Source organism: Myotis yumanensis, unplaced genomic scaffold, assembly GCF_028538775.1.
Source record: "Myotis yumanensis isolate MYYU_CA2020_CCGP unplaced genomic scaffold, mMyoYum1.0.hap1 SCAF_4, whole genome shotgun sequence".
Lineage (NCBI taxonomy): Eukaryota > Metazoa > Chordata > Mammalia > Chiroptera > Vespertilionidae > Myotis > Myotis yumanensis.
In genome coordinates this window covers 1338412-1351804 of record NW_027223755.1, presented here as the reverse complement: position 1 = coordinate 1351804, position 13393 = coordinate 1338412, and the positions used below count along the sequence as shown (strand labels likewise).

At 59.1% G+C, this 13393-nt stretch overlaps 1 protein-coding gene across 1 annotated transcript; it reads left to right on the top strand.

Moving 5' to 3' along the window:
• Positions 1–413: 413 nt before the first annotated feature.
• HSPB3 (heat shock protein family B (small) member 3) lies at positions 414–1588 on the top strand. Its single transcript, XM_070411405.1, is given in 2 exon segments — positions 414–970; positions 972–1588. Coding segments are annotated over 2 exon segments (453 nt in total). The 5' UTR covers positions 414–616; the 3' UTR covers positions 1071–1588.
• Positions 1589–13393: the final 11805 nt, after the last annotated feature.

Sequence of the window (13393 nt, the reverse complement as noted above, 5' to 3'; positions counted from 1 at the left end):
GCACCCCCCTAGGGATCGAGCCCACAACCCGGGCCTGTGCCCTGACCAGGAATCGAACCGTGACCTCCTGGTTCATAGGTCAACGCTCAGCGGTGGAGCCAGGCCACGGGCTGTGTGTATCTTAACTCCTCGTCACGGTCAGCGGGGGCCCTGCAGCTTCGCTCACAGAGCTGAGCCCGCCTGCCAGCTGCTCTAAGGAGTCACAGTGGCCCCGGCCGCTGTCCCTCACAGGGGCCATGTCCTGACATTTCTCAAATGCTGCTTCTGACGCTAAGGCTCTTTTTGTCCCGAGATAAGCCAGGCGGACAGGCTGCCCGGGACAGCGGAGGAGGGGCAGCCTTCGGGGCAGGGCAGGCCCAGCAGCCCTATAAATAGCGCTCGCTCTCAGCTGTGACGGGCAGGTGGCAGTGGGGGTGTCTCAGCCTTGCGTCTGCGCAGGTCATAGCAAAAAGCTGCCCCTGCTCATCCGGCAGAAGCGGCTGCAGCTGGGCAGCGAGGGGCCTGGACAGCGAGGGGCCTGGGCAGTGAGGGGCCTGGGCAGCGAGGGGCCTGGGCAGCGAGAGGCCTGGACAGCGAGGGGCCCGGAGGGGACACTGCCCAGCCGTCCCCGCCCCCGATGGCGCAGGTCATCCTGAGGCACCCCATCCACACCCCGGTGCGCTACCAGGAGCAGTTCGAGGCGCGGGGGCTGGAGGACTGCCGGCTGGACCACGCTCTGTACGCGCTGCCCGGACCGACCACCGTGGACCTGGGCCGAGCCGGGGCGGCCCGCGCGCCTCCCGGGGACCCCGCGGCGGAGACGCCGCCCCCTGAGGGCCCGGCGCGCTTCCAGGTGCTGCTGGACGTGGTGCAGTTCCTCCCGGAGGACATCCTCATCCAGACCTGCGAGGGCTGGCTGCTGGTCAGCGCGCGGCACGGCGCCCGCATGGACGAGCACGGCTTCGTCTCCCGGAGCTTCACCCGCCAGTACCCGCCTGCCGCACGGCGTGGGCGCCGGGGACCTGTGGGCCGCGCTCGGCCACGACGGCATCCTCGTGGTGGAGGCAAGGCGCGGGGCCGGGGCCCAGTGAGGTCCGCGGCCCAGTGGGGTCCGCGGCGTGGGCAGGGCCACGCGGGGGGTCCCGGCGCAGGAGTGGGTGCGGGGCTCCGTGGGCAGCGGTTGGGGTGCAGATGGAACGTGTGGACGTGGCGCTGGTCGGTTGCGTGTCTGTTCTCACGCAGAGAGATGCCGTCACGCGTGTTCCCGTGGCTGAAGGCGATGCTCTGCCCACACCGAGAGCTGAGGCTTTGGAGCCGAGTTGGTCCCGGAGGGACTCGGACTGACTTCCTCTCCCCGCGGCCGGCAGCGTGGGCGCCAGAGCCACCGGGCGCGGGAGTGCGCGCCCCTCGAGGACACTGCGTGGAGAGGCCCGCGCCTGGCCGGCCGTTCTCTCCGTGCGTGTTGGCTTCAGCGGCGAGGACACGGGCTGGGACACGGGCTGGGAGACGGTCTGGGAGACGGTCTGGGATGTACGTCTGATTCGCTGTGGCGGTCACTCCTACTCTCGTGTGGCATCTAAGATATAAATCTTACTTTTACATGTTCCAAGTATGTGCCTGGTTCTTCTTTACACTGAAGCGACCTGTTTTTTAACAGCGAATGTTCTGTGGGTGCTTTCGAGCTGAATAAGACACCGAGTCACACTCTGAGAGCTAATGTTAAGCATGGAAGCCACTCTCAAAGCACAGTCGCGGGTCAAGGAGCTCCACTCTGGCCTCTCGGATGCCCCTGAGCAGCCCAGGTTCCAGGAGGACCCACGGCGGGCCTGCCCTGCGCACCGGGCTTTAGCGGAGGCGGCGAGGACGCCAGGCGCTGGGTACAGGGCCGGGGGCTCGGGCTGCTTCTCTCCCGGCTGCTCCGGCCCCAGGAAGCGCCCCACGCAGCTGGGAGGTGGGGTGAGGGATCCGCTTGGGGAACGCTGGCCTGGACAGCTGGTCAGTGACATTCCTGAGGCCCCACCCGTGCGGCACCGCCCACCGTGCTGGGTGCTGCTCTCAGAGCCGTGGCGGGGAGGGGAGGGGACCGGCCAGCCAGCCGCTGCTGTGTTCCCTCCCCCCGAGCAGGTCCAGCTGGCAGGGAAGCTCCTGTTCTGTGATGTGTCATCCAAGCCGCGCGGCTGCTCAGCAAACCAGGTGCCTGGGGTGACATTTCATCCAGGCCTCCCCGCGGAGGGGGGGGGGGGGCAGGGCGCCAGGCGGGGGGGGGGGGGGGCAGGGCGCTGGGGGCAGGGCGCCAGGAGGTGGGGGGGTGGGGGGGGGCTCACTGGGGTGAGGAGGGTGGGCTCGGCCTCCCACTGGGAGACGTGAGAGACAAGTGAAGGCTCTGGCCAAGGCCGCACGGTCTGGGAGCAGGGGCGCCTCCAGGACAAAGGGGGTGGCGAGAAGGTCCACGGGACTTGTGTCCAAGCGGCGCCGGCCCCGGAGCCACAGGAAGGGGCTGAGCCCACAGGCCCGGGGCCCACCCCAGCGCCTGCACCGCCTGCCGCACCGGCTTCACTATCGATCGTTTGGTTTTCCCTTTTCTGTCTTGGAGCGTCACGGTGAAATATATATTTCAGGGAGGAAGGGAGAGAGAGAAACATCGATGATGAGAGAGAATCCCTGATGGGCTGCCTCCTGCACGCCCCCCCTGGGGATCGAACCCGGGACCCTTCAGCCTGCAGGCCCACGCTCTATCCACTGAGCCACACCTGCTAGGGCTGGAGTGTCCCGCTCTCTACGCTCACCTCCCTGCTCTTTCCTGTTGGTCTTTAAGGCGTTAAAATGTAAACATTGTCAGAAAATGTGTAGGTTAAAAGCACATTTTTTAAAGAAACCAATAAAAAATAAAAATATGTACACATTTAAAGTTATTCATTGTTTCTTCACGCTCCGGAGGACAACTTGGACTTCCAGTCCCACCGTCATGGCCCTCCCAGTCCCCTGGTCCCTCCCGGTCCTCTGGCCCCTCCCAGTCCCCTGGTCACTCCCGGTCCCCTGGTCACTCCCGGTCCCCTGGCCCCTCCCGGTCCCCTGGCCCCTCCCGGGCCTCTGGTCACTCCCGGTCCCCTGGCCCCTCCCGGTCCTCTGGTCACTCCCGGTCCTCTGTCCATTCCCGGTCCTCTGGTCACTCCCGGTCCCCTGGTCACTCCCGGTCCTCTGGCCTCTCCCGGTCCTCTGGCCTCTCCCGGTCCTCTGGTCACTCCCGGTCCCCTGGCCCCTCCCGGTCCCCTGGCCCCTCCCGGTTCTCTGGTCACTCCCGGTCCCCTGGCCCCTCCCGGTTCTCTGGTCACTCCCGGTCCCCTGGCCCCTCCCGGTTCTCTGGTCACTCCCGGTCCCCTGGCCCCTCCCGGTCCTCTGGCCCCTCCCGGTCCTCTGGCCCCTCCCGGTCCCCTGGCCTCTCCCGGTCCCCTGGTCACTCCCGGTCCCCTGGTCCCTCCCGGTCCCCTGGCCCCTCCCGGTCCCCTGGTCACTCCCGGTCCCCTGGTCCCTCCCGGTCCCCTGGCCCCTCCCGGTCCCCTGGCCCCTCCCGGTCCCCTGGTCCCTCCCGGTCCTCTGGTCACTCCCGGTCCCCTGGTCACTCCCGGTCCTCGGCTCCTGTCCATGGCAGTCTGGCCCCTCACTGCTGTGTGTGAGGACCCCGCGCTCACAGGAAGTTCCTTCCCTCTGTGCTCCTCTTGCTTCCTTGTTCCAGTTTCCTCCAAGTCCTTCCTCTTCCCACAGCCCCTGGTCACGTTCGGGAGGGTTGAGTGGGGGGCGGGCGGGGGGCTCTCAGTCTTCACGCTGGTCACTCCCCGATGAGACTTAGAGAAAATCTAGACGCGCAGGGACGGACGGCTGCTCAGCGCGCCCTCTCCATCACAGCGAGGTTTCCATCGGCCACAGGCGACTTTACCGTGTGGGCAAGTGGCTCTTCTAAACTGATTGACGCCTGCGTCTTCCTCCAGCGTCACACAGAGGCACGTCTGATATACACACAGGAGGCCCTCCCTCCAGGGGCGCAGTCTGGTGGCCGGGGAGGAAGGTCCGTTCAACAGCCCACCCCTCCCTCCCCTCCCCCGGCCCGCCCACAGGCAGGCGCAGGGCGCCCGACTTTATCTCGCTCCCTCCCCCCCCCCCCCCCCCCCCCCCCCCCCCCCCCGCCCCCGGCTGCCCGGACACTTTTAACTAGCTCCCTGTGCCCGCGGCATCATCTGCCCCGGGGTCACCGAGACATTTTGGGGAAAGGGTGCGGGTTTCTGCTCGGGACAACTGCTGGGAGCCTCCGCTCATCTCCAGATGAAGATCGTGCTTCAACATGACCCCCGCTTCTCCGTGTTCCACCCGTGACCGTGGGTCTGCGGCTCCGAAAGTCTCCGTCCAGGTCCCGGAACCCTGAGCTGGTCAGTGCGCACCTGGGCAGGAGCGGAGCCTTGGGCCTCCCGACGGTGAGGGTTGGCTCCCGGCAGACACAGCTGCTGAGTGAGGGGGGACAAGCCTCCAGCCCAGGCCCAGGCCCGAGGCCTCTCTGTCCACAGGTCTGCCTGGCCGCCTGGCCGGCCTCTCGCACGGACACCGCCATGGAACTGGTCTGAACAGCCGATGAATAGCCGATGCTGCGGCTCCCAGGGGCTTTCAGTTCGTGGAATTGACTAGATTGTTTACCAACAGAATAAAGTCGTAATTTAAAAACGAGTCTAAATGGACGGTCATCGGGAGGAACAGCCGTGCGATCCCAGCCGAGAGGGTACAGCCTGGCCCCGCCTGAGGCATCTCTAGCTTGGAAGCACCTGATGACTGTCTTTCCAGAAACGCGTGTTTGAAAAATGTGGGGAATAGATAATGTTACCATGTTCCTGTGTATTTCCCCACCCAGACCTTTCAGCTCTGTGACTTTTAAAAAATACATATATATATTTTTTATTGATTTCAGAGAGGAAGGGAGAGGGCGAGGGAGAGATAGAAACATCCATGATGAGAGAGAATCATGGACCGGCTGCCTCCTGCACGCCCCACAGTGGGGATCCAGCCCACAACCCGGGCCTGTGCCCTGACCGCGAATCGAACCCTGACCTGGTTCCTAGGTGGACGCTCAGCCGCTGAGCCACGCCGGCCGGGCCAGCTCTGTGACTGTGTATTTCACAGACTGACAAAGAAACAACTTGCCCCGGGGTCTCCCTGAGACATTTTGGGAAAAGGGTGCAAGTCGTGTCTGTGCGGCGGTTACAGAACAGAGAATGCCGACGTCCCGCGTGCCGCCTGCGGCCTCAGCCACACTCGGAGATGGCGGTTGGCAGTCTCATCTCGGCCGGTGTGCTTCCCCAGGGCGAACCCGATCCTTTCCTCCGTGTCGTGGGCACAGTCAGCGCTGAAATGCCGATTCCCGTCTCCCGTGTGAACATCACGGAAGCAGCACCGCACAGCCCCGGGTGGGACTGCGAGGCGGCACCGTGACCAGCCGTCAGCTCTCCACGGCTCAGCGAACGGCTCAGCTCCAGGCAGCGCTGGCTGACACGCGTTCACTGCGCATCCAGCCATCACTGCTCGAATCAGTCACGGTTCGATTCCCGGTCAGGGCACGTGCCAAAGGCGGCATCACCGAGCAGGTGCGGTAACCCGGTGCTCATCACTGCCGACTGCAGGCACGCGTGTGGAGAGAGGGGTTATCATTGCCCAGTGATGGCGAGCCTTTGAGCTCGGCGTGTCAGCATTTTGAAAAACCCTGACTTCACTCTGGTGCCGTGTCACATATAGAAATTTTTTTATCTTTGCAACCATAGTAAAACAAAGACTTATATTTTTGATATTAATTTTATATATTTAAATGCCATTTAACAAAGAAAAATCAACCAAAAAAAAATGAGTTCGCGTGTCACCGCTGACACGTGTGTCACAGGTTCACCGTCACTGTCATAGCCCAATTCCACACCAGAAACTTACTGTCAGGGCCCAGAGGCCCGGCGTGTAACGGCGCCGCTGTCCTGGGCTCGCACCCTTACACCGGTCTCCCAGGAGAGGAGAGAGGAAGGCCACCGTCCCAGGCAGAAGCAGGCTCCCGCCCGAAACACACGGCCTGTGGCACCCGGCCCCTCACCGGCCCCACCGGCCACCTCCAGGTGGACAGGGCGCGGCAAACTGGACCAGGCGGCATTGGAACTACGTGCCTGTGCACCTGACTGCTAGTCGAGCTCGGACTTCTGTCCCTTCCACGTCACATTGACACATGACAACAGCCCACACAGCAAGGCCCGTCCGGGGCGAGCGAATTAGACCTCCTTTTTGTCAGAATGTTAGTAATTAATTTATGACGAAAAGGGTTGAAAATCGCTGCCCTAACAGGACGCCAAGCAGCACAGGGCTTGGAGCAGATAGAAGACTAGACAGTGCCCCCTCGTGGTAAACGGGCTAAACACCTGGAAGCCTTTTTTTCTTTTTTCTTTGATTTAGGATTCAGACTGAAATTGATCACAGAAATACAATGCAAAGCTACAGGGGTGAAACATTCAACAGTAATCGCACAGGATCTTAACTCTCACGCCATCTTGTAAAGCAAAATAAAGGGAAACGCCCCTGTCGATTATAAAACAAATCGCAGTGCAATCCTGTGAGCAACAAGATAACCCGAGCCAGAAACCACTTCTTTTTCACTCAAATGTGAGTCACGTTGCCTCCCCGCTGCCCTCGTGACCAGCACTAGATCAGGAAGCGACGTCAGCAGTCCGTGGGGTGAGTGGACAGGCCTCTCTCTGGGTTCAGAGCAGGCATGTCTGACCATTCACGGGGTTTCTGTTTTTAGAAAAAAGGAAGTGAACCTTTCCCAGAGGTTTTCCCGAAGCCTGAGCTGTCACACACTGAGCCCCCATGGACTGGACACTAACAGGCTGGCCCCGCCAGCTCCCGGACCCCACACCCTCCCTCTGACCGACACGCCTGTCCTTCAGGCTCAGCCAGGGCCATGGCCCAGAGGGCCTAACCCTCAGTGTCACCACTCACTGGCCACGGGGGCTTTACGCCTCGTCAGTGGAGCAGCAGCGAGAACACCAGCTGCTTCGTGGTGTGTGACCAGGACGGGGGAAGCTCACACGCGGACAGTGATTACAGGAGAGCCTGGGAAGTGTGTTTTGTTTTTTTTAAACAGAACATAATTATATTTATTTATTTTTAATGATAGACACATACTTCTTTTTTAAATATATTTTTATTGATTTCAGAGAGGAAGGGAGAGAGATAGAAACATCATTGATGAGAGAGAATCGTGGATCGGCCACCTCCTGCACGCCCCCTAGTGGGGATCAAGCCCATGACCTGGGTAAGAGCCCTTGACCGGAATCGAACTCGGGACCCTTTGGTCCACAGGCCGACGCTCTATCCACTGAGCCAAACCGGCCAGGGCCATAATTATATTTAATACACAAGTCTGATACAACCAAAAAGGAAAACACCAGAGTAAAATAGTAACAAAGACCATGGTATTTCATTTGCAATGCCTGAGAAATGGTTCACATCTTTAGTCATAAACAAGCTCTTAAAAACCAGTGACAGACACTATAATAACCAAGGAAACTGGAGAAAGTAAAAGGAAAGAATACAAGTGACGCTTAAGCGTGGAGTATATATGGTTTTGCTGAGCAGCGATGAAGAACAATTTCTCCGCAGTGTCCGTGAGCAGAGTAAAGACACTGACACCTAATGTTCTACCGCTGTGAGGCGTGTTGTGCTGGGAAGGGTATGATGAGCTGGTCTGTGCCCACCCTCCCCGGGATTACAGAGCGCGCCCGGAGCTTACGGGAGAACCAACCCCCCACCCCCCCACCCCGGGAGATCGCGCCTGGACCCCACTGCGGGATTGCAGGAGGAGGGCTTGTCCTTGGACACGCCCCTGGCTCCTGTCTATTCTCGTTCCCCCAGGAGAAGGGGAGGCTGGCGCGGAACGGAGTGGCTGGGACGATCCTCCCAGTGCAGTTCCAGGCTCATGCGACCCTCCCCTCACTCTGCAGCCCCTCCTACCAGTTAGCACAGAGGTTCTCAACCTGTGGGTCGCCACCCCTTTGGGGGTCGAACGACCCTTTCACAGGGGTCGCCTAAGACCATCGGAAAACACACATATAATCACATATTGTTTTTGTGATTCAACACTATGCTTTAATGATGTTCAATTTGTAACCATGAAAATACATCCTGCATATCAGATATTTACATGACGATTCGTCAAGTAGCAAAATTACAGTGATGAAGTAGCAACGAACATAATTTTATGGTTGGGGGTCACCACAACATGAGGAACTGCATTAAAGGGTCGCGGCCTTAGGAAGGTTGAGAACCACTGGGTTAACAGGTCAGCACTCAACCTGGGACCTGGGCTCCCGCCTGCCAACCCCTGAGTGGCGTTCTCCCTGCTCAGAGCTCCACCTGCGGAGCAGGAAGTGCTTACTGAGGGGACCCCGCAGACCCCAACAGAACACGCTGCCCACAGACACCACCCGGGGCCGACATGCACGTGGACCCTGCCCCGCGAGGTTTCCAGGAAGGAGAGCGGGTGGGTGCGGCTGAGGCAGCAGGAGCCGGTGCCTGGGAGTGGGGCTCGCGCTGGCTCCGAAGATGGGACAGAATCTGGATGGTGAGGAGGCAGGACAGTTCGATGTTGGGAGAATTTCTGACGAGTGGGAAAAGGGAAACTGAGGCAGGTGGTTAGAAGATAGGGCCAAACAAGTCAAGCAATTTACAGCCGCCAGTAAGTCACAAGCCCTCATCTTCCCTAACCCAGGACACGTGAGAGCAAACATTTTACCCCTCTGCCCCCAACCAGAGAGTAAAGAGCTTGCATCACCTGGTCAGGGAGAGCGATAACAGGGACCCAGTGAGTGCCTCAGTGCCAGCCCAACCCCGGATGGATGGAGTCGGGGGATAAATAACAAGAAACCCCAGTCAGAGCCGGACAAATCCAAGGGAGACCCAAAGCCGGCCAGCAAGTGGCCCTGGCCCCCTCCGCACTCGGTGTCCCATCAGCACATGAAAGGGCAGCCTGGGAAGCTGCGGAGCTTCCAAGGAGGCCACCCCAGGCCTCTTCTAGGCTCTCTCTGGTCCACCCCCTACCTCCCCTCAGGCCGAGCTCCTAAACTCCAAAACTCTCAGGGCCCCACGAGACCTGCAGCCAGGGGAGCAGCGGGCGGTGGCAGCTCGTCCTGTCTCCAAGGCACCTCTTCTCTGACTTTGCAGTGACTTCCGCGTCTCAGTGAATTCCCGCAGCCCCCTGGCTCACCGCTCTCCTATCACATTTCTATGCAGCCGAGCAGCCCCGCTGGGCTCTCCTGTTTCTTCTGCCCAAGCCCTTCCTCGGCCCTCTGTCCCCAGCCTTAATTCACGCGCTCTCAGCATCACCTGGACCCTAATGAACGCACTCTCAGGATCACCTGGACCCCAATGAACGCGCTCTCAAGATCACCTGGACCCTAATGAACGCGCTCTCAGGATCACCTGGACCCCAATGAACGCGCTCTCAGCATCACCTGGACCCTAATGAACGCGCTCTCAGCATCACCTGGACCGTAATGCACGCGCTCTCAGCATCACCTGGACCCTAATGCACGCGCTCTCAGGATCACCTGGACCCTAATGAACTCGCTCTCAGCATCACCTGGACCCTAATGAACGCGCTCTCAGCATCACCTGGACCCTAATGAACGCGCTCTCAGGATCACCTGGACCCTAATGCACGCGCTCTCAGGATCACCTGGACCCTAATGAACTCGCTCTCAGGATCACCTGGACCCTAATGAACGCGCTCTCAGCATCACCTGGACCCTAATGAACGCGCTCTCAGGATCACCTGGACCCCAATGCACTCGCTCTCAGGATCACCTGGACCCTAATGCACTCGCTCTCAGCATCACCTGGACCCTAATGCACTCGCTCTCAGCATCACCTGGACCCTAATGCACTCGCTCTCAGGATCACCTGGACCCTAATGCACGCGCTCTCAGGATCACCTGGACCCTAATGAACGCGCTCTCAGGATCACCTGGACCCTAATGAACGCGCTCTCAGGATCACCTGGACCCTAATGCACTCGCTCTCAGGATCACCTGGACCCTAATGAACGCGCTCTCAGGGTCACCTGGACCCTAATGCACTCGCTCTCAGGATCACCTGGACCCTAATGCACGTGCTCTCAGGATCACCTGGACCCTAATGCACGCGCTCTCAGCATCACCTGAACCCTAATGCACGCGCTCTCAGGATCACCTGGGCCCTAATGCACTCGCTCTCAGGATCACCTGGACCCTAATGAACGGGCTCTCAGCATCACCTGGACCCTAATGAACGCGCTCTCAGCATCACCTGGACCCGCGCTGTGAGATCTTTCCTGCACAGTCAGAACCTCACACCCTGCCGGCCGCCCCAAGGCAGACCCACTCCGGGCCTGGTCCGTGGGCCTGGTCCCCGTGCCATCGCCGTGGGAGGGAGAGAGAAAGATCCCTCTGTAGGCAGAGCACTTGCCCCCCAAGACTCACAGCAGTTCGCACTGCCCCCCAACCAGAATAAGCACAAGCGATTGGGTTAAACTCACAAAGTCATTTCCTGTTTGGTGGCTACAGAGCGACCCAGCCAAGCTCCGCGGAGACAGGCGGCGTGGTCCTCACTGCCCGAGTCTCCACACCGGTGCTGCGGCCGGGCATGTTCTGAGCCCCTTGCACATCTCAGTCACGGGCCCCCGGCACCAGCCCCAGGACACGGATGTTACCACTGCCGCCGCGGCACCCCGAGGGTCCAGAGCCCAGAGAGTGGGGGTTCGTTCGACATCGGCACAAGGGACAAGGGGACCCCACCCTCGCACGTCATTCTGCCCTGTGACCTCTGAGCTGAGGGGTCCTCTCTCAGCGAAGAGACCAGCCTGGCCCCAGCGAGGGCGTGGCCTTCAGAGGCGGCACCAGGAGGTGGACAGGTAGGTGAGGATTAACGAAAATAAATAAATAAGGCTCCTACGCCTCGAAATAACAAACAAACAAACAACAGCTCTAGCCGGTTTGGCTCAGTGGATTGAGCGTCGGCCTGCGGATTGAGGGGTCCTGGGTTCAATTCCAGTCAAGGGCACATGCCCAGGCTGTGGGCTCAAGCCCCAGTGTGGGACGTGCAGGAGGCAGCCAGTCAATGAGTCTCTCTCAGCATTGATGTTTCTATCTCTCTCCCTCTCCCTTCCTCTCTGAGATCAATAAAGATATATTAAAACAAGCAAACAAACAAACAAACTTCTGCTCTGGGAAAGACAGCGTCAAGAGGATGCGAAGACAGGCCTCGGGCTGGGAGTGATATTTGCAAATGACACATCTGATGCAGGACTATTGTCCGAAATATACAAAATATCACAAAAGTCAGTAAGAGAACAAAGAACCCAGTTCAAAATGAGCCAAGGACCTTGGCAGAGACCTCCGCGCAGAAGATACACAGACGGCAAATGAGCACACGGGAAGATGCCCACATCCTATGTCATCAGGGAAACGCAAGCTAAAGCGACAGCAAGGTGCCCCCGCCCGCCCGGCCTCCCTCTGGGCCACTGCCCACCGCACGCTGTGAGGATGCGGAGCCACGGGGACGCGCATTCACCGCTGGCGGGAGCGCAAGGCGGGGCAGCCGCTGTGGCGGACGGTGGGCAGCTTCTTACCAACCTAACCATGTACCCCTCCTACCCGGTGACTGCCTCCTCGGCATTTACTCAAAAGAGCTGAAAAACCCGCACGCGGGTGTTGCTATTTGTAACTACCAAGACGCGGAAGCGACCAAGAGGTCCTTCCGTGGGTCAGTGGGCAAACGGTGGTATAGCCAGCCAATGGAGTATTACTCGATGCTAAATAGCAATGAGCTAACAAGCCAGGAGAACACCCGGAGGAACCTTAGATGCATATGACTGCGCGAAGGCAGCCAACCCGGGAAGGCTACGTCCTGGAGGTTTCCAACTCCATGACTTTCTGGAAAAGGCAAAACTATGGAGACAGTGAAAAGGTCAGGGGTTGCCAGAGGCTGGGGGTGGGGAGGGGTGAACAGGCAGAACCCCGAGGTGTTTTAGGGACGTGCCCACGACGCCGTGTGACACGATCATGATGGAGGCTTGTCATGATACATTTGTCCAAACCCACAGGCTCCCACACACAGAGGGACCTAATGTCACCTCTGGGCTTCGGGTAGCGATGCCGCGTCCGTGTGGGCCCATCGTCACTCCCAGGCACGCGCTGTGGGAACGCTGATGGCGCAGGAGGCCTTGTGTGCGTAGGGGCAGGTGTATGTGAACATCTCGGTACCTTCGCCTCGATTTTGCCGAGAACCTAAAACTTCTCTTTAAAAACAGCTTATTAAAAAGGAATCCACGGCCCTGCAGACACGCTCGGCTCGCTCCAGGACAGCAGCGAGACCGGTGGGTTTCTCCCGAGTGGAGGCGAGGGGCAGAGGCCGGACGCCTCCAGGCTGAGGGATGAGGTGGGAAGGTGCCGATGTTTGGGGCCATTGAGTGTCTCCTGAAGACTCCTTTTCACAAAAGCTCAACAAATAGAAAGAGTGAGCCGTTATAATGGCGACTGCGTCATCTTCTGAATGAATAATACGCTCCGTTTTCTAGAGGAAACTTTAGCAATGTATGACTGTATCTACGCCCTGAGTGGACAGCGGTCAGCTTCTAACTGGAAGACATGGTATAGATATACCAGGTACAAAACCCTACGGGGTGAGGTTTCCCTGCACGTGGTGCTGCGGCCAGGTGCTTGCGACCGCCTGTCCCTGCCCATCACGGAGCCGGCGCTGGGCCTCCCACCAGACGCAGAGCCGACCCCGGCCCGTCACCCACTAGCACCTGCTTCTGCTTCTGCGGAGCAGCCAGCCGTCCGTGGATGCGTTGCCTCCAGCTGCGCGAGCGCTGGCCCCGGAGGAGATGTGTGGTCTCCTTGCTTCAAAGCCCACACGTTGCACATTTTATGTTCCCGTAGCCCTTTCACCTAAGAAGTCAGGAGAAGTCAGGCTGAGTCTAAATGCATTTACCCGAAACATCTTCGCCTCTAGCCAGTGGTCGGCAAACTCATTAGTCAGCAGAGCCAAATATCAACAGGACAACGATTGAAATTTGTTTTGAGAGCCAAATTTTTTAAACTTAAACTACATAGGTAGGTGCATTGTTATTAACTTAATTAGGGTACTCCTAAGGCTTAGGAAGAGCCACGCTCAAGGGGCCAAAGAGCCGCATGTGGCTCGAGAGCCGCAGTTTGCCGACCACGGCTCTAGGGCACTGGTTCTCAACCTTCTGGCCCTTTATTATTTTTTTTATTACTATTATTTTTTAATATATGGCCCTTTAAATACAGTTCCTCATGTTGTGACCCAACCATAAAATTATTTTCGTTGCTACTTCATACCT